The 15,142-nt window shown below is 38.2% G+C and overlaps 1 protein-coding gene across 1 annotated transcript in view; it reads left to right on the plus strand.

The window, feature by feature from the left end:
* WDR49 (WD repeat domain 49) overlaps positions 1-15,142 on the plus strand; it is a 134,147-nt gene that overhangs the window by 52,077 nt on the left and 66,928 nt on the right. Inside the window, exon 8 of the mRNA XM_046003144.1 lies at positions 1,937-2,170. Coding sequence (XP_045859100.1) covers positions 1,937-2,170 — 234 coding nt within the window. The remainder of the gene's footprint in view (positions 1-1,936; positions 2,171-15,142) is intronic.

Below are 15,142 nucleotides of genomic sequence, written 5' to 3' on the forward strand. Positions count from 1 at the left end.
CATTTACCCCAGACAAGATGTAGAAGAGACCTATGTAGATGTAGGAAAAGACGTAGAATCAAGAGGTAGAAAGGGACGTCTTTGGCTGAACATATTTAAAAATACTGTAGGGATTTCTATCCTGTGGATTCCCAAGATCTTTACATATGTACGAGGGCTATTCATGTCTATGTACCCAAAGAAATTATATGGAAAATTGTGTACATATATGGGTACATGCATTTAGGAGGCAGAGATAGGCCATCATTTTGAATGTTTTATTTTCCCAAAGAGTATATGATTTAAAATACATTAAGAACTGCAGGGTTGTCTGCCTTCTGGAGTTATAAACACTCACTTAAACGGAGACCATATTTTATAGATTTTTGAGGAATAATTCTTATATTGGATAAGATAGACTGGCTAATTTGAAAGAACATTTTCAGTTCTGATATTTCCACAATGAAAACATAATAAAATGCATTTAATAATAAAACTATTACTATTACTTATTACATGTTGGTCATCATGCTAAATTTTTTTTTTTAAGATTTTATTTATTTATTAGAGAGATAGAGGGCATAAGTAGGCAGAGCAGCAGGCAGAGGAAGAGGGAGAAGTGGGCTCTCTGTTGAGCAGGGACCCCAATGTGGGGCTCGATCCCAGGGCCCTGGGATCATGACCTGAGCCGAAGGCAGCTGCTTAACCGAACGAGCCACCCAGGTGCCCCATCATGCTAAATTCTTGACATGGAGTCTGGTTCAATCTTCATAGTGCTGGATGAGGTAGGTACTATATCAAAACCTAGGAGAGGCAAAGAAACTTGCTGGAGGTCCTCCTCTAGTGAGGGACAGAACCAAGATTAGAACTCAAGAAGTCTAGTCCTAGAACCCGCCTGTTAGCATCTCTTGGAGGGATTTTTTACTGTCTTCCTTTCGACTCTCCCTCACTGCCCATGTTAATTTTGGACCACGGCTGACAGCCGCAACATGTGCACCTGCAAAGCCACTCTTCCTGTTTTCGTCAGTGTTTGTCTCATACCATCTGCATGTCTGTGTTTGAATAAGAATCTAATGTCTGAGGTTTATGTGAATTGATTTCACTTAATACCCTCTTTTATTTCACACACACATACAATGTATATGTATATATGTAATATGTATAAAATACATATTTTATACTATATAGTTATATAGTATATTCAGGTGTGTATATAACTATATAGAGATTATAATATATATCATATATATTAGGGAAAGAGACTGTATTACTTTTCAATTGGTAATGTGACAACCACAAACTCAGTGGCTTAAAACAACACAAATGTATTTGTGTTCTGCAGGTTAGAATTCCAGCATGGGTCTCACTGAGCTAAAATCAAGGTGCTGGCAGGGCTCCTCTTTTTGGAAGCTCTGGGGAAGAATCCCTTTCCTTGCCATTTCCAGCTTCTTTGGCTCATGGCCCCCTTCCTCCATCTTCAAAGTCAGCCAAACTAGAGAGAGTCTTTCTCACATCCCATCACTCTAATCTCCCTTATAATGACATTGGACTCACCCATAGCATTCAGGGTAATCTCTTCATCTCAAAGTCCTTCATTTATCACACTGGGAAAACCCCTTTTGCCATGCAAATAACATACACACTGCAGGGATGGGGACTTGGACATTTGTGGGACATTTGTGGGGGAGTATTACTCTGCTTACCAAAAGTACATCCAGCACTCTTCAGGGGACTGAGACAAAACACAGTCCTTTCCTGGGGAAGACTACAAGTGGGAAGACATTTAAATGGATAAGGAGATACAAGAAAACTATGTGCCATGACAGAAGCATGAACAATCAGCACCATGGAGGAAACAACTGTCTGCCTGGGGTTGAGTGTGAAGTGGAAACAGTTCTGGCTAAAAGATTACAATTGTTCTTGACATGTTCCTATGACTTGATCACTTTTTATCCAGGTTTTGAGACTCTGGGATATTCAGCACCAGCTGTCCATTCAGAGGATAGCTTGTTCTTTCCCCAAAAGTCAGGACTTCAGATGTCTCTTCCACTTTGATGAAGCCCATGGACGGCTTTTCATTTCATTTAATAACCAGCTTGCATTGTTGGCGATGAAAAGCGAGGCCAGCACAAGGGTGAAGAGCCACAAGAAAGCAGTCACTTGTGTTCTCTACAATTCGGTCTTGAAACAGGTAATGATGCTTTTCTGTCACTCTCCTGACAGGTCCCCAGGTCCAGAGGCTCATTCCTTTAATTCAACCTAAGGCAACTGAGGACACATGCAGGAAAAAAAAATGTGGGAAAGAAACGATTTAATAGCTATGTACTTTTCTGCAATGATGTGTGTTCAGGTGGATTTGAAGAGTGATTTCATTTGCAGCCAGGGACCACGGCGGCACAGATAGAGTTATAAGGAATTACAGTATTCCAGCAAAAACAAACAAAGCATGCAATGTAATTGAACTTCTGTTTGTTACTCGCTCGTTTGGGTCTTGATGCCAAATGCAAGTGAACCTTGTTGTAAAATTCTATTTTATGAACGCCAGCCTCCCGTATCCCGGTGGAAAGTTCTGAAATATGCATGAAATGTAATTAGCAGAGATCCATTTTGCCAGCATATTTTACACCGGTGGCTCACAGTGGCAGCCCGGAATGTATTCATAATAAAATGATTCAGTTAAATGTGGTGCCACTTGGTATGCAGCACGAGTGTTGTTTGTCTCCCCACCACTTTAATGACACTTTGCAGCCTTTGCTTATGGGAGCACTACCTGAATGTCAATGAAGAAGCCGCAGCTCCTCTGGAGCGAACATGCCGCCCAGACCACAGGCCTTCTCAGAGGACAGGGTGAGCAGGCGTGTGGTGTCATGGAGGGAGAAGCACTAGAGGGAGGTTATTCTGCTGCCTCGATCACTTCAGGACTCATCGTAACTGCACAGCAGGAGCCCAGCAGAGAGCCCTGTAACCATCTTGCGGCCAATTAAACAATAACTCCAACCCATGCTTCCCTTCCCTTCTGCAGAAGCTTTTGCATTCGCGCCGAAATGAGTAGTTGGGTTTTTGCACGAGAGGGTGGAAAGCCCTTTGTTGGTAATGAGTAGTGTGTCATGTCACTGCTTCACACTCTCTGTTTTCTGGTTATTCTCGGAGATAAAAGTCCTTTACGAAATAATCCATTTTGAATTCCATCTGCAGGGAACATTCCCCCGGAAATGTTTTACTGAACTTTACAGAGGCAGCCGGTTAATTTCGGCTCCCTGGTGGCCAAGTGAGAGATGTTATTTATTTCCAGGAGAACGTTTTTGCTAATTGAGAGCTGCGGAGTTAAGAAGCTAGGTTTGTATGTAGATGTTAAGATCCGATGTCGTCTGGCCATTAGATGAGCAGTATTCCATGAGGGATTCAGGAAATGGGACACAAAGATGTGGAATCTAGCATTTGGGACGTGAAGATAGAGCTAAGATAGTGCAAATACATGCACGTTACAGGGAACGATAGAATATGCACATACGGTATTAAGCTGTAGGAAGGCTCACTGTGCAACTGAGGTGGGTGTTTGTACCTCTACTTACTTCTGCTGTCGAGAGCATAGCTAATTAAAAACATTAATATGTATATAAAGTACATAGAGTTGTTCATTTTGTGCATAAGTGTTTCCTAACTATTAGTGGCTAAGCTACAGAGAAATACTTCAACATTGTATTGCATTTATCACTGTAAAAATGTATTGCGGTTAAGAACAAAAAAAACAGTATCACCCACAGTGCCAACCACCAGTGATAATTTATCATTTCAGTGTAATTAGACAAAGTAAAAAAACCAGTTTTGAACAAGTCCAGGTGCCAGGAATGAGGAAGCAGATTCATCCACTGTAGTTTCTTCTTTCCAGTACTTCAGTGAGACTCAGGCCCTGGACTTCTTGGTGCTCGTTGCTGGCAGGTGCTCATTACGTGCCTGACAGATGAAAGAAGGGAAGGCAGGCACATTACTAACATTACTAACTCACAAAGGAAAAATGGAATCCAGTAAAATGAAGTAGAGATAAGAGCAAAGTGCTGTCTGTGGCAGGTGATCAGTTCTGCCTGGGGCTGGGGTGGGTGACAGACTAGAGCCCTGAAGTCTTGTAGCAGGATTCTCTAGAAGAAGGAAGCAGTTCCAGACAGAAGCTATAGCATGATCACCTTCAAAAGAGGCCCGAGCAAAAGCATGGATTTGAGGTTAAAACAGCAATTTCCACAGTGTGATCTCAGACCCCTAGGGGGACTCAGATTCTTTCAGAGAATCTGCAAGATCAAGACTGTTTTCATCATATTATTAATTTGTTGTTTGTTTTTGTCACTCCTTGTCTCATGAGTGTAAGTGGAGATTTCTAGAGGCTACACGACGAGTGATAACATCATTGCTCTGATGGCTAAAGGAATATATGATTTTCTATTCCTATGTTTTCACATTTGCTCAGTTTAAATTTCCAATATGGTAGATACATAGTCTCTCTCTCTCTCTCTCTGTCTCTGTCTCTGTCTCTATCTCCCCTATAAATGGAAGCGTTTGTAATTCTTCAATAATTTTTGAGAGGGTAAAGGAATCCCAAGAGCAAAAGTTTTGAGAAGCACTGAGTTCGATCAGAGTGCAGATGTTGGGCAGCTAGCTTCTCATGTCCAAGCTTCAGTTTACTGACCCTTCAATATGTGTGTGTGGTGGTAGGGGCTGGGCGTGTGGTGGGGAGCACAGACATGAAAATAGTAACAGCACGGATTCCCTCCAGCATTGCCTTGCTGTGGCCTGCCTCTCAGGAGCAGCCCTCCTCCCTCCCACACAGCCAGCCTTAGCAAGGCTCCCCCGGCTCCCCATATCTCTCAGGTTAAATGCTGGTGCTCTATGCCACTTTTTCCCTTCTTAACGTCTTGATATTCCTTCATCTTTATTTTCACCATGGGTCACCTGAAAGCAGAGGTTGGGAGGAGTTAGGATTGGGGAGGAGACTCTGAGTTGGGCTTTGTGCAGGAACGCCCCTTCAGGTGAGGTAGTTGTTTATCCTGCCTCTTCTCTCCACAGCCCTTGCCATTCCTGCTCATAAATATTCAGTTCCCGAGCCCATCTGTGGTCTTCTCAGCTCCTGAAGTCTCCAGGGACACTCCACACTTACCTCTTCCCTTTCCCCTCTTCAGAGTGTTGCTCACATTTCTAGTTCTTTCACATTTAGACACTGAACTCCCATTTTTCTCTCCTCCTGTTTTTGGTGTAAGGGAAAGATCCTTGTTTCCCACTTCTGTATTTTCCTACAACTCCCTAGTATCTAATATATGAGTATCGAATATATGCTTAATGACTAGGTTTAGTGAATTCTCACCCCTTCTCATTCCAAATTCAAAAGGAACCCTTCCAAGTCCACTGGCATTTGCTCTGTGGTTATCTGCTTTGGTGCCTTTTGGTAGGCTCTGTTTTTGAGTTCAATGAAAGCCTTCCTTTCTGTTGTCATTTGAACATGTTGCCCACACTTCATAGATGTTTCATTCTGTTTGATATTGGACGGAGACCCCACATAATCCCTATATAAAAAGCAACTTGGTGCAGTCTGTGACTTTTCTTTATATTCCTGGCTTTTGGTATATCCTCGCACCCTCATCTAAGAAAGTGATACTAAGCCCCACAAAATCTTTTAAAAGAAAGCAAGTGCTTTTCTTCACCCAGCAAAGCGTGCCCTCACAGCTAGCAGCAGAACAAGTTGGGACAGGATGAAGGAGTCCCTGGAATGCCTAATTTTGAAAGAATCAAAGTAACTCAATATCCTGGGGGCAGTTGTAATGAACTGTCTTTGCACTGAGTTCTTAAATGAAGCTTTTATTAAAAACCCATGAAGGTTAGGAAACTTTAAAAAATGTATTTGTAGGTTTCCTATAAAATGGAATAGTTAAAATTTCTGAGTTATCACTATGGCTCTCATCCTAATGATGGGGGTTTATGTGTTTCTGTAAAATAGGCAACGTTTCAGTTTGTCTTGCATCTAGGACATATTTATAGTCAGACTAGATATTTAGGCATCATCACATATTGGTAGATAATGATGTTAACCATTTTTATTATTTAAATAACTTATTTTTGTAAAACACTATGTACTTATAAGAAATTAAAACCATGCAGTAAGCTCAAATAAGGAACTAAGTATTGAGGAAATATCATCAACGTGTTCTAAATATCTCTCTGCATAGAATATTTTATATAAATATCATTCTGTAAACTTTTATTTTATGATATATTAGAATAATATATATGAATATATTTCCTTGTATCTAAAATGTAGATCTACTTCATCACTTTTAAAAAGCCGCACAGTATCCCATTGTATATGTGTATCCTAATTTACTGATCCATTTGCCTTGATGAGAATTTTGTTATGATTTTTTTCGGCATAAATATATTCAAACTCATGACTTTATCTCTCTAGGGTAGGAGCTTAGGAATGCATTTCTAGGTTCAAATATATGCATATTAGATAATTTGATACACAAATTGCCTCCCAGAATCTTACCAATTTACCCAGTCTCTGGGAGTAAAATTAATCACATGGATGATTTAATAAAGAGACATGTCAGCGGCTGCCTGGCTGCCTCCAGCAAGACCCCTGACGTCATTGGTGAAGTTCCCATAATCCGGCATGGATGTTGACTTTGAAAATTTGAAGACTAGACCCTTCTTTACTTTAGCCAGACTGGTGCTGTTTCTTGAGGGCCAACTCTCACGCTATCACAGCAAACATCAAGTCAGATCATTCATTAAAAATGGGGCCAGGCTGTAATTTTCTAGTGACAGTGCATCTCCTGTCCTCTCTTCTGCACACCATCTTTTGGGAATTGAGACATTTGAGAATCTAACCAATTCGACTGGGTGCTCCCTTGGTGATTGTAAATCTGAGTAAAGGGAAGTGGACAAGCTTGAGGGAAATGTATCTCCACCTTACAAGACATTATACCTCTTTAGTGCTTGAATTTAAGGCCAAATCAATGAGTTTCTCTTTTGAACAGAGCTAGATGAGCACTGATGAAAACTTTCTCTTTGCCTGCCTTATTTGCTGGGCTCCACATGACCTTCCTTTTAATAACACGGCTTTTTTTCAGTTGTCAACTTAAGGTTGTACTTAGTTACATGTCAGTCCCAAGGCCCTGAGCTCTGGTCCCTTGTTGCAGACATGGGAAGTATCCTAAGACTAGGTTACTCCAAAACATATATGTGCGCACAGACATGCACACGCACACACGTATGCATGTGCGTATTTAAATGTGATTAGCTTGCAAGGGATAATTCATTTTAATGCTACAAAACTCAAAAGGACAAAGGGTATACGGTGAAAATTTCTCCTTACCCATCTCTACCTATCTTCCTTCCCTGGAAGCAAGCAGTTTTCATGACTTTCAGGAGCACCCTTTCAGGGCTATTCTATCCATACAGAGGTATGTATGTAGACTTACACTTAAATAGGGATATGTATAATTCTTAATATTTAAGAATCAATATTAAGTGTTTTTTACACAAATGATAGCATATTGTGCACAGAAACACCGTTCTGTACATTGATTTTTCACCTAACAATCCAGCCTAGAGATCATCTTATCTCATTATCTAGAGTATCCTCTTTCTTTTTTACAGCTGCACAGTATTCTGTTACATGGGTGTATCAAAATGTATTAGCTTGGATTGATTTCAGCATTTTAGATTACAAATAACGTAGTAGTTTTTAACCTTGAACACACAACTTGCAGCACGCGTGAGAAAACATCTGTGGAATAAATTCCTAGAACTGAAATTTTGGGGTCAGAGAGTATTTATGTCTGTAACCTTCATGGATATTGTCAAATATTCTCCATGAAAGCCACGTGAAATCTAACAGAAGAGTAGGAGAGGACCCTTTCCTCAGCCTGTCTCATCATCACAGTCTCAGCCTTTTTTTTTTTTTAAGAATTTGTTTCTTTAAGAGCACTTTTAGTTTCATAACAAAATTGAATGGAAAGTACAGAAATGTACCATATCCCCCATCCTCCCAGATGCACCCCCTCCTCCGCTATCCACATCCCCCACTAGAGTGGTACATTTGTTGCAACTGATGAACCTATATTGACACATCATTATCACCAGATGTAACTGCAGTTTACATTAGGGTCAGTCTTAGTGTGATACATTCTATGAGTTTAGACAAATTTATAATCACATGCATTTATCATTATAGCATACAGCCTTTTCAGATTGGCTTCTGTCACTCAGTAACATGCATTTGTGTCTCCTCTGTGTATTTGAATGGCTCAAGAAATCATTTTTTAAAATGTTGAATAGTATTCCACTTGATGGATGGCCACAATTTATTTATTCATTCATCTACTGACGCACATCTTGGTTGCTTCCATTCCAAGTATCGGCCATTATGAATAAACCTGCTATAAACATTCATGCATAGGCTTTCGTGTGGACATAAATTTCCTAATCCTTTGGATAAATATTAAGAAACATGATTTATGGATTGAATGGTAAGAATATGTTTAGTTTTGTAAAAGAAAAAAAAAAAGGAAGGCCAGTTACCTTCTAAGGTAGCTGCACCAGTCTGGTTTCACACCAGCACGACAGAACGTTCCTACTGCTCTATATCCTCATCAGCATTTGATGTCATCAGTGTTCCAGATTTAGGTCATTCTAATAGATGCATGGTACTGCGTTGTTTTACTATTTCTCCAATGACTTATATGTGGAGCATCTTTTCAGATGTTTACCTGCCATTTGTTTATGTTCTTTGGTGAGGTGTCTGTTAAGTTCTTTGGCCCATTTTAAAAAATTGGGTTGTTTTACTGTTGAATTTTCAGAGTTTTTTTTTTTTTTTGTATATTTGGATAACAGTGCTTCATTATATATGTCTTTTGAAAATAAGTTCTCCCAACCTTTGGATTATCTTTTCATTCTCTTGACAGTGTCTTTTGCAGAGTAGATATTTTTAAATTCAATGAAGTCCAGCTTACCAGTGATTTCTTGCATGGGCCGTACCTTCAATGTTTTACCTAAAAAGTAACTGCCAAACCCATGGTTATTTAAATTTCCTCCTATATTGTGATCCATTTTGTTAATTCCTGTGATCAGTGTTCAGTCTGTGTCTAGAGTCATCTTTTTACACATCGATGTAGGGTTGTTCCAGCACCACTTATTGAAAAACTATTCTTTTTCGATTATATTGCTTTTGCTTTTTTTTAAAGATCAGTTTACTCTATTTATGTGCATCTGTTTTGGGGTCTATTCTGTTCCATTGATCTAGTTGTTTATTCTTACGCGAATATTACACTGTCTTCATCGTTCTTTATGGTAAATCATGAAGTTGATAGTGTCAGTCTTCCAATTTTATTCTTTTCTTATAATATTGTGTTAGCTTATCTAGGTCTTTGGTTTCTGAATATGAACTTTAGAATTGGCTTGTCAATATCCATAAAATAACTTACTGGGATTTTTATTTGCATTGCTGGAATATATTGATTAAGTTGGGGAGAACTGAGATCTTGACAATATTGAGTCTTTCTATCCACAGAACATGGAATATCTCCATTTATTTAGTTCTTTGATTTTATTTATCAGAGTTTTGTAATTTATGTCAGATAGACCTTATTCATTTTTGTTAGATTATACCTAAGTATTTAATTTCCATGGGTGATAATGTAAATGGTATTACAGTTTTATTTTCAAATTCTACTTTTCCTTGCTGCTATATAGGATACCGATTGACTTTTGTATATGAACCTCGTATCCTGCAATCTTGCTGTAATCACTTATTAGTTCCAGGAGTTTTTTTGTTGTTGTTGATTTTCATATTTTCTACAGATAGGATCACATCATCTGCTTACAAAGACAGTTTATTTCTTCCTTTCTAATCTTTATACTGTTTATTTTCTTTACTTGTCTTATTGCATTAGGTAAAGTTTCTACATGGTATTGAAAAGAGGTGATGAGAGGTAACATCCTTGCCTTTTACCTGATCTTAGTAGGGAAAGCTTCACATTTCTCACCATTAAGCATGATATTAGCCGTAAGTTTTTTGCAAATACTCTATCGAGTGGAGGAAGTTCCCCTCTATTACTAGCTTACTGGTAATTTTTACCATAAATAGATGTTGAATTTTGTCAAATGCTTTTTCTGCATCTATTAATATGATCACATGATTTTTCTTTTTTAGCCTATTAATGTGGGCGATTGCATTAACTGATTTTCAGATGTGAAACCTGGGATAGATTTCACTTGGTGATGCTGTATGATTCTTTTTATGTGTTGTTGGATTTGATAAGCTATTATTTTGTTAAGTATTTTTGTATCTATGTTCATGAAACATATTGGACTATAGTTTTCTTTTCTGTAATGTTTTCATTTGGTTTTGGTATCAGGGTAAGGCTGGCCTCATAGAATGAGTCAGGAAGTATTCCCTCTGCTTCTATTCTCTCAACAAGATTGTAGTAAACTGGCATTATTTCTTCCTTAAACGTTTCATAGAATTTAGCAATGAATCCATTCAGCCTGCTTTCTGTTTTGGGATATGATTAACTATTGATTTAATTTTTTTCATTGATATAGGCCTGTTTGAACTTGGTTTATGTCTATTTCTTCTTGTGTGAGTTTGGGAAGATTGTGTCTTTAAATAAGTTGGCCAATTTCATCTAGGTTGTCAAATTTATAGACATAGAGTTTTTATAGTGTTCCTCTATTATCCTTTTAATGTATATGGAGTCTCCAGTGATGTGTCTCCTCTTTCACTTCTTTTTTTTTTTTTTAAAGATTTTATTTATTTGACAGAGAGAGATCACAAGTAGGCAGAGAGGCAAGCAGAGAGAGTGAGAGGGAAGCAGGCTCCCTGCTGAGCAGAGAGCCCGATGCGGGACTCGATCCCAGGACCCTGAGATCATGACCTGAGCCGAAGGTAGTGGCCTAAACCACTGAGCCACCCAGGCGCCCCTCCTCTTTCACTTCTGATATGAGTAATTTGTATCCTCTCTACTTAGCCTGGCTAGAGTCTTATCAATTTTCTTGATCTTTTTAAAGTGCCAACTTTTGATTTCATTGACTTCATTAGTTTTTGGTTTTTAGTTTCATTGATTTCTGCTCTAATTTTAATTTTCTTTTTTCTTCTGCTTACTTTTAATTGTATTAGCTCTTCTTTTTTCTTTTCTAATGTATGTGTATATTTTCCTCTAATTTCTGCTTTTTCTGCATCCTAAAATTTTTTTATTTGTATTTTTTAAAAAATATTTATTTATTTGACAGAGAGAGAGAGCACAAGTAGGGGGAGAGGCAGAGGAAGAGGGAGAAGTAGGCTCCCTGCAGAGGAGGGGAAGCCAGTTTTGGGATTCAATCCCAGGACTCTGGCATCATGACCTGGGCGGAAGGCAGTGGCTTAACCAACTGAGCCACCCAGGCACCCCTGTATTTCCATTTTATTTATTTATTTATTTATTTATTTATTTATTTATTTACTTTTAAAGATTTTATTTATTTGAGAAAGAGCATGAGTAGAGGGAAGGGCAGAAGGACAAGGAGAAGCAGACTCCCCATTGAGCAGGGAGCCCAATGCAGGGCTCGATCCCAGAACCCTGAGATCATGACCTGAGTTGAAGGCAGATGCTTAACCAATTGAGCCATACAGGAGCTGTATTTTCATTTTAATTTAGTTAAAAAATATTTTAAAAATTTCTCTTGAGAGTTCTTCTTTGACCTATGTGTTATTTAGAAGTGTGCTATTTAATTTCCAAGTATTTTGGGATTTTTCCAGTTATCTTTCTGTTGCTGATTTCTAGTTTAGTTTTATTGCGGTCTGAGACCAGAGATTATATGATTTTTATTCTTTGAAGTTTGTTAAGATGTGTTTTATGTCCCCAAATACCGTTTACTTTGGTGAATGTTCCATATAAACTTGAGAAAAATGTATCTTTTGCTGTTGTTATATGAGGTAGTTTATTTTATATTCATATCCACTTGATTGGTGATGTTTTTGAGTTCAACATATCATTACTGATTTTCTGCCTGCTGGTTCTGTCCCTTTCTGATAGAGGAGTATTGAAATTTTCAACTATAAAGGTGGATTAATGTATTTATCCTTGCATTTCTACGAGTTTTGTCTCATGTAGTTTGATGCAGTTGTTAGGGTCATACATATTAAAGCTTTTTGTTTTCTTGGAGGCTTGACCTTTTGTCATTATGCCCCTCTTCATTTGTACTAACTTTCTTGCTCTAAAGTCTGCTTTGTCTGGAATTAACAGCTATTCTTATTTCCTTTTGATTCATGTTAGCATGATATATCTTTCTTTGGCCATTTTACTTTAAATCTGTATGTGTTTTTATATTTAAATTGAGTTTCTTTTTACACTATATAGTTAGGCCTTGGTTTTTGATCCAATCTAATAATCTGGCTTGATTGGTTCATTAAGCCCATTGACATTCAAAGTGATTATTGGTATAATTGGATTAGTAGCTTTCATATTTGTTACTGTTTTCTCTTGGTTGCCCCTGCTCTTTGTTCCTATTTCTATTTTCTACTCTTTTTTCTGAATTGCATGGTTTTATTTATTTATTTTTATTTTTAAAAAATTTCATTTATTTATTTGACAGAGAGAGACAGCAAGAGGGAACACAAGCAGGGGGAATGGCGAACACAAGCAAGCTCCTTGCAGAGCAGGGAGCCAAAACAGAGCTCAATCCCAGGACCCTGAGATCATGACCTGAACCAAAGGCAGAAGCTTAATGAGTGAACCACCGAGGTGCCCCTGACTTTCATGATTTTAACTGAGCATTTAAAATTATTCTGTTTCCTCTCTTTTCTTAACATATCAGTTATATTTTTATTTTTAGCTTTTTAAAAATGGCTGCTCTAGAGTTTCAGTATACATTTATAATAAATCCAAGTCTACTTTCAAATAACACTATATTACTTCACAAGCAGTTTTAGTACATTATAATAACAAAATAATCTAATTCCTCCCTCTTTTCTCCTATATGTTTGGGGTCATTCATTTCCCGTACATGTAAGCATATATCTGTATATAATCATATATGTATACATAAGCATACATAATTTAATATATTGTTGGTATTATTGTTGCTCTGTTAGATCAATTAAGAATAAGAAAAATAGAAGTTTTTATTCTACCTTCACTTTTTCCTTCTTTAATGTCCTTCCTTTTTCATGTAGATCTCATTTCTGGACTTAAATTATTTTTTTCTCTCTAAAGAAATTTTAACATATTTTGAAAGCAGGTCTACTAGGAACAAATTTTCTTAATTTTTTTTTTGTCTGAGAAAGTCTATTTCTTCTTTATTTTTAAGGTTATCTCCACAAGATACAGAATTCTAGATTGGTGTTTTTTTTTTTTTTCCTCTTAACACTTTAAATATTTCACTCGACTGACTCCCTTTTGACTGCATGTTTTCTAAGGAAAAGTCAAATGTAATTCTTTTCAAATTTTTACTTAAATTCTAGTTAATTAGCATGTAGCATAATATTAGTTTCAGGGGTAGAACTTAGGGATTCATCACTTTCATATAACACCCAATGCTTATCATAACAAGTACCCTCCTTAATACCCATCACCCATTTAGCCCATCCTCCACCCACATCCCTCTGTCAACCCTCAGTTTATTCTCTGTCCTTAAGAGTTTCTTACGGTTTGCTTCCCTCTTTCTCACTCTATTTTTTCCTTTCCACATGTTCAGCTGTTTTGTTTCTTAAATTCCACCTATGAGTGAAATTATATGGTATTTGTCTTTCTCTGACTTATTTTGTTTAGTATAATAATATTCTAGCTCCATCCATGTCATTGAAAATAGCAAGATTTTATTTTATTTTTTAATTTAATTTTTTAAAAGATTATTTATTTATTTATTTGACAGAGATCACAAGTAGGCAGAGAGGCAGGCAAGGGGGGCAGGAAGCAGACTCCCTGCTGAGCAGAGAGCCAGATGTGGGGTCAATTCCAGGACCCTGAGATCATGACCTGAGCCGAAGGCAGAGGCTTAACACACTGAGCCACCCAGGCGCCCCAAGATTATATTCTTTTTAATAACTAAGTAACATTCCAGTGTGTGTGTGTGTGTGTTTATGTATACCACATCTTCTTTGTGCATTCATCAGTTGATGGCTTTTTCTTTTTTTTTTTTCACTTTTTTAAAATTTCTTTTCAGCGTAACAGTGTTCATTGTTTTTGCACCACACCCAGTGCTCCATGCAATACGTGCCCTCCCTATTACCCACCACCTGGTTCCCCAACCTCCCACCCCCCGCCCCTTCAAAACCCTCAGGTTGTTTTTCAGAGTCCATAGTCTCTCATGGTTCATCTCCCCTTCCAATTTCCCTCAACTCCCCTCTCCTCTCCATCTCCCTATGTCCTCCATGTTATTCCTTATGCTCCACAAATAAGGGAAACCATGTGATACTTGACTCTCTCTGCTTGACTTATTTCACTCAACATAATCTCTTCCAGTCCCGTCCATGTTGCTACAAAAGTTGGGTATTCATCCTTTCTGATGGAGGCATAATACTCCATCGTGTATATGGACCACAAGTTGATGGCTTTTTCTACGGATAGTTTGGCTGTTATTGATAATGCTGCTATGAATATTGGGGTGCATGTACCCCTTTGAATCAGTATATTTGTATCCTTTGAGTAAATACCTAATAGTGCAGTTGCTGGATCCTAGGGTAGTTCTATTTTTTTTTTTTTAAAGATTTTATTTATTTATTTGACAGAGAGAGATCACAAGTAGACAGAGAGGCAGGCAGAGAGAGAGAGGGAAGCAGGCTCGCCGCCGAGCAGAGAGCCCGATGCGGGACTCGATCCCAGGACCCTGAGATCATGACCCGAGCCGAAGGCAGCGGCTCAACCCACTGAGCCACCCAGGCGCCCAGGGTAGTTCTATTTTTAACTTTTTGAGGAATCTCCACAGTTTTCCAAAGGGGCTGCACCAGTTTGCATTCCCACCAAGAGCACAAGAGGGTTTGCTTTTCTCTGCATCCTTGGCAACATCTGTTGTTTTCCTGCTCAAATATAATTCTTATCTTCGTTCCTTTTTATCTTTGTCCTCTGGCTTCTCTCAAAATGTCATCTTTGATTCTGATAGGCTTATGTGTCGTTATTTTTGGCATTTAGTCTTCTTCGTG

This window comes from Meles meles, chromosome 4 (genome assembly GCF_922984935.1).
Source record: "Meles meles chromosome 4, mMelMel3.1 paternal haplotype, whole genome shotgun sequence".
Lineage (NCBI taxonomy): Eukaryota > Metazoa > Chordata > Mammalia > Carnivora > Mustelidae > Meles > Meles meles.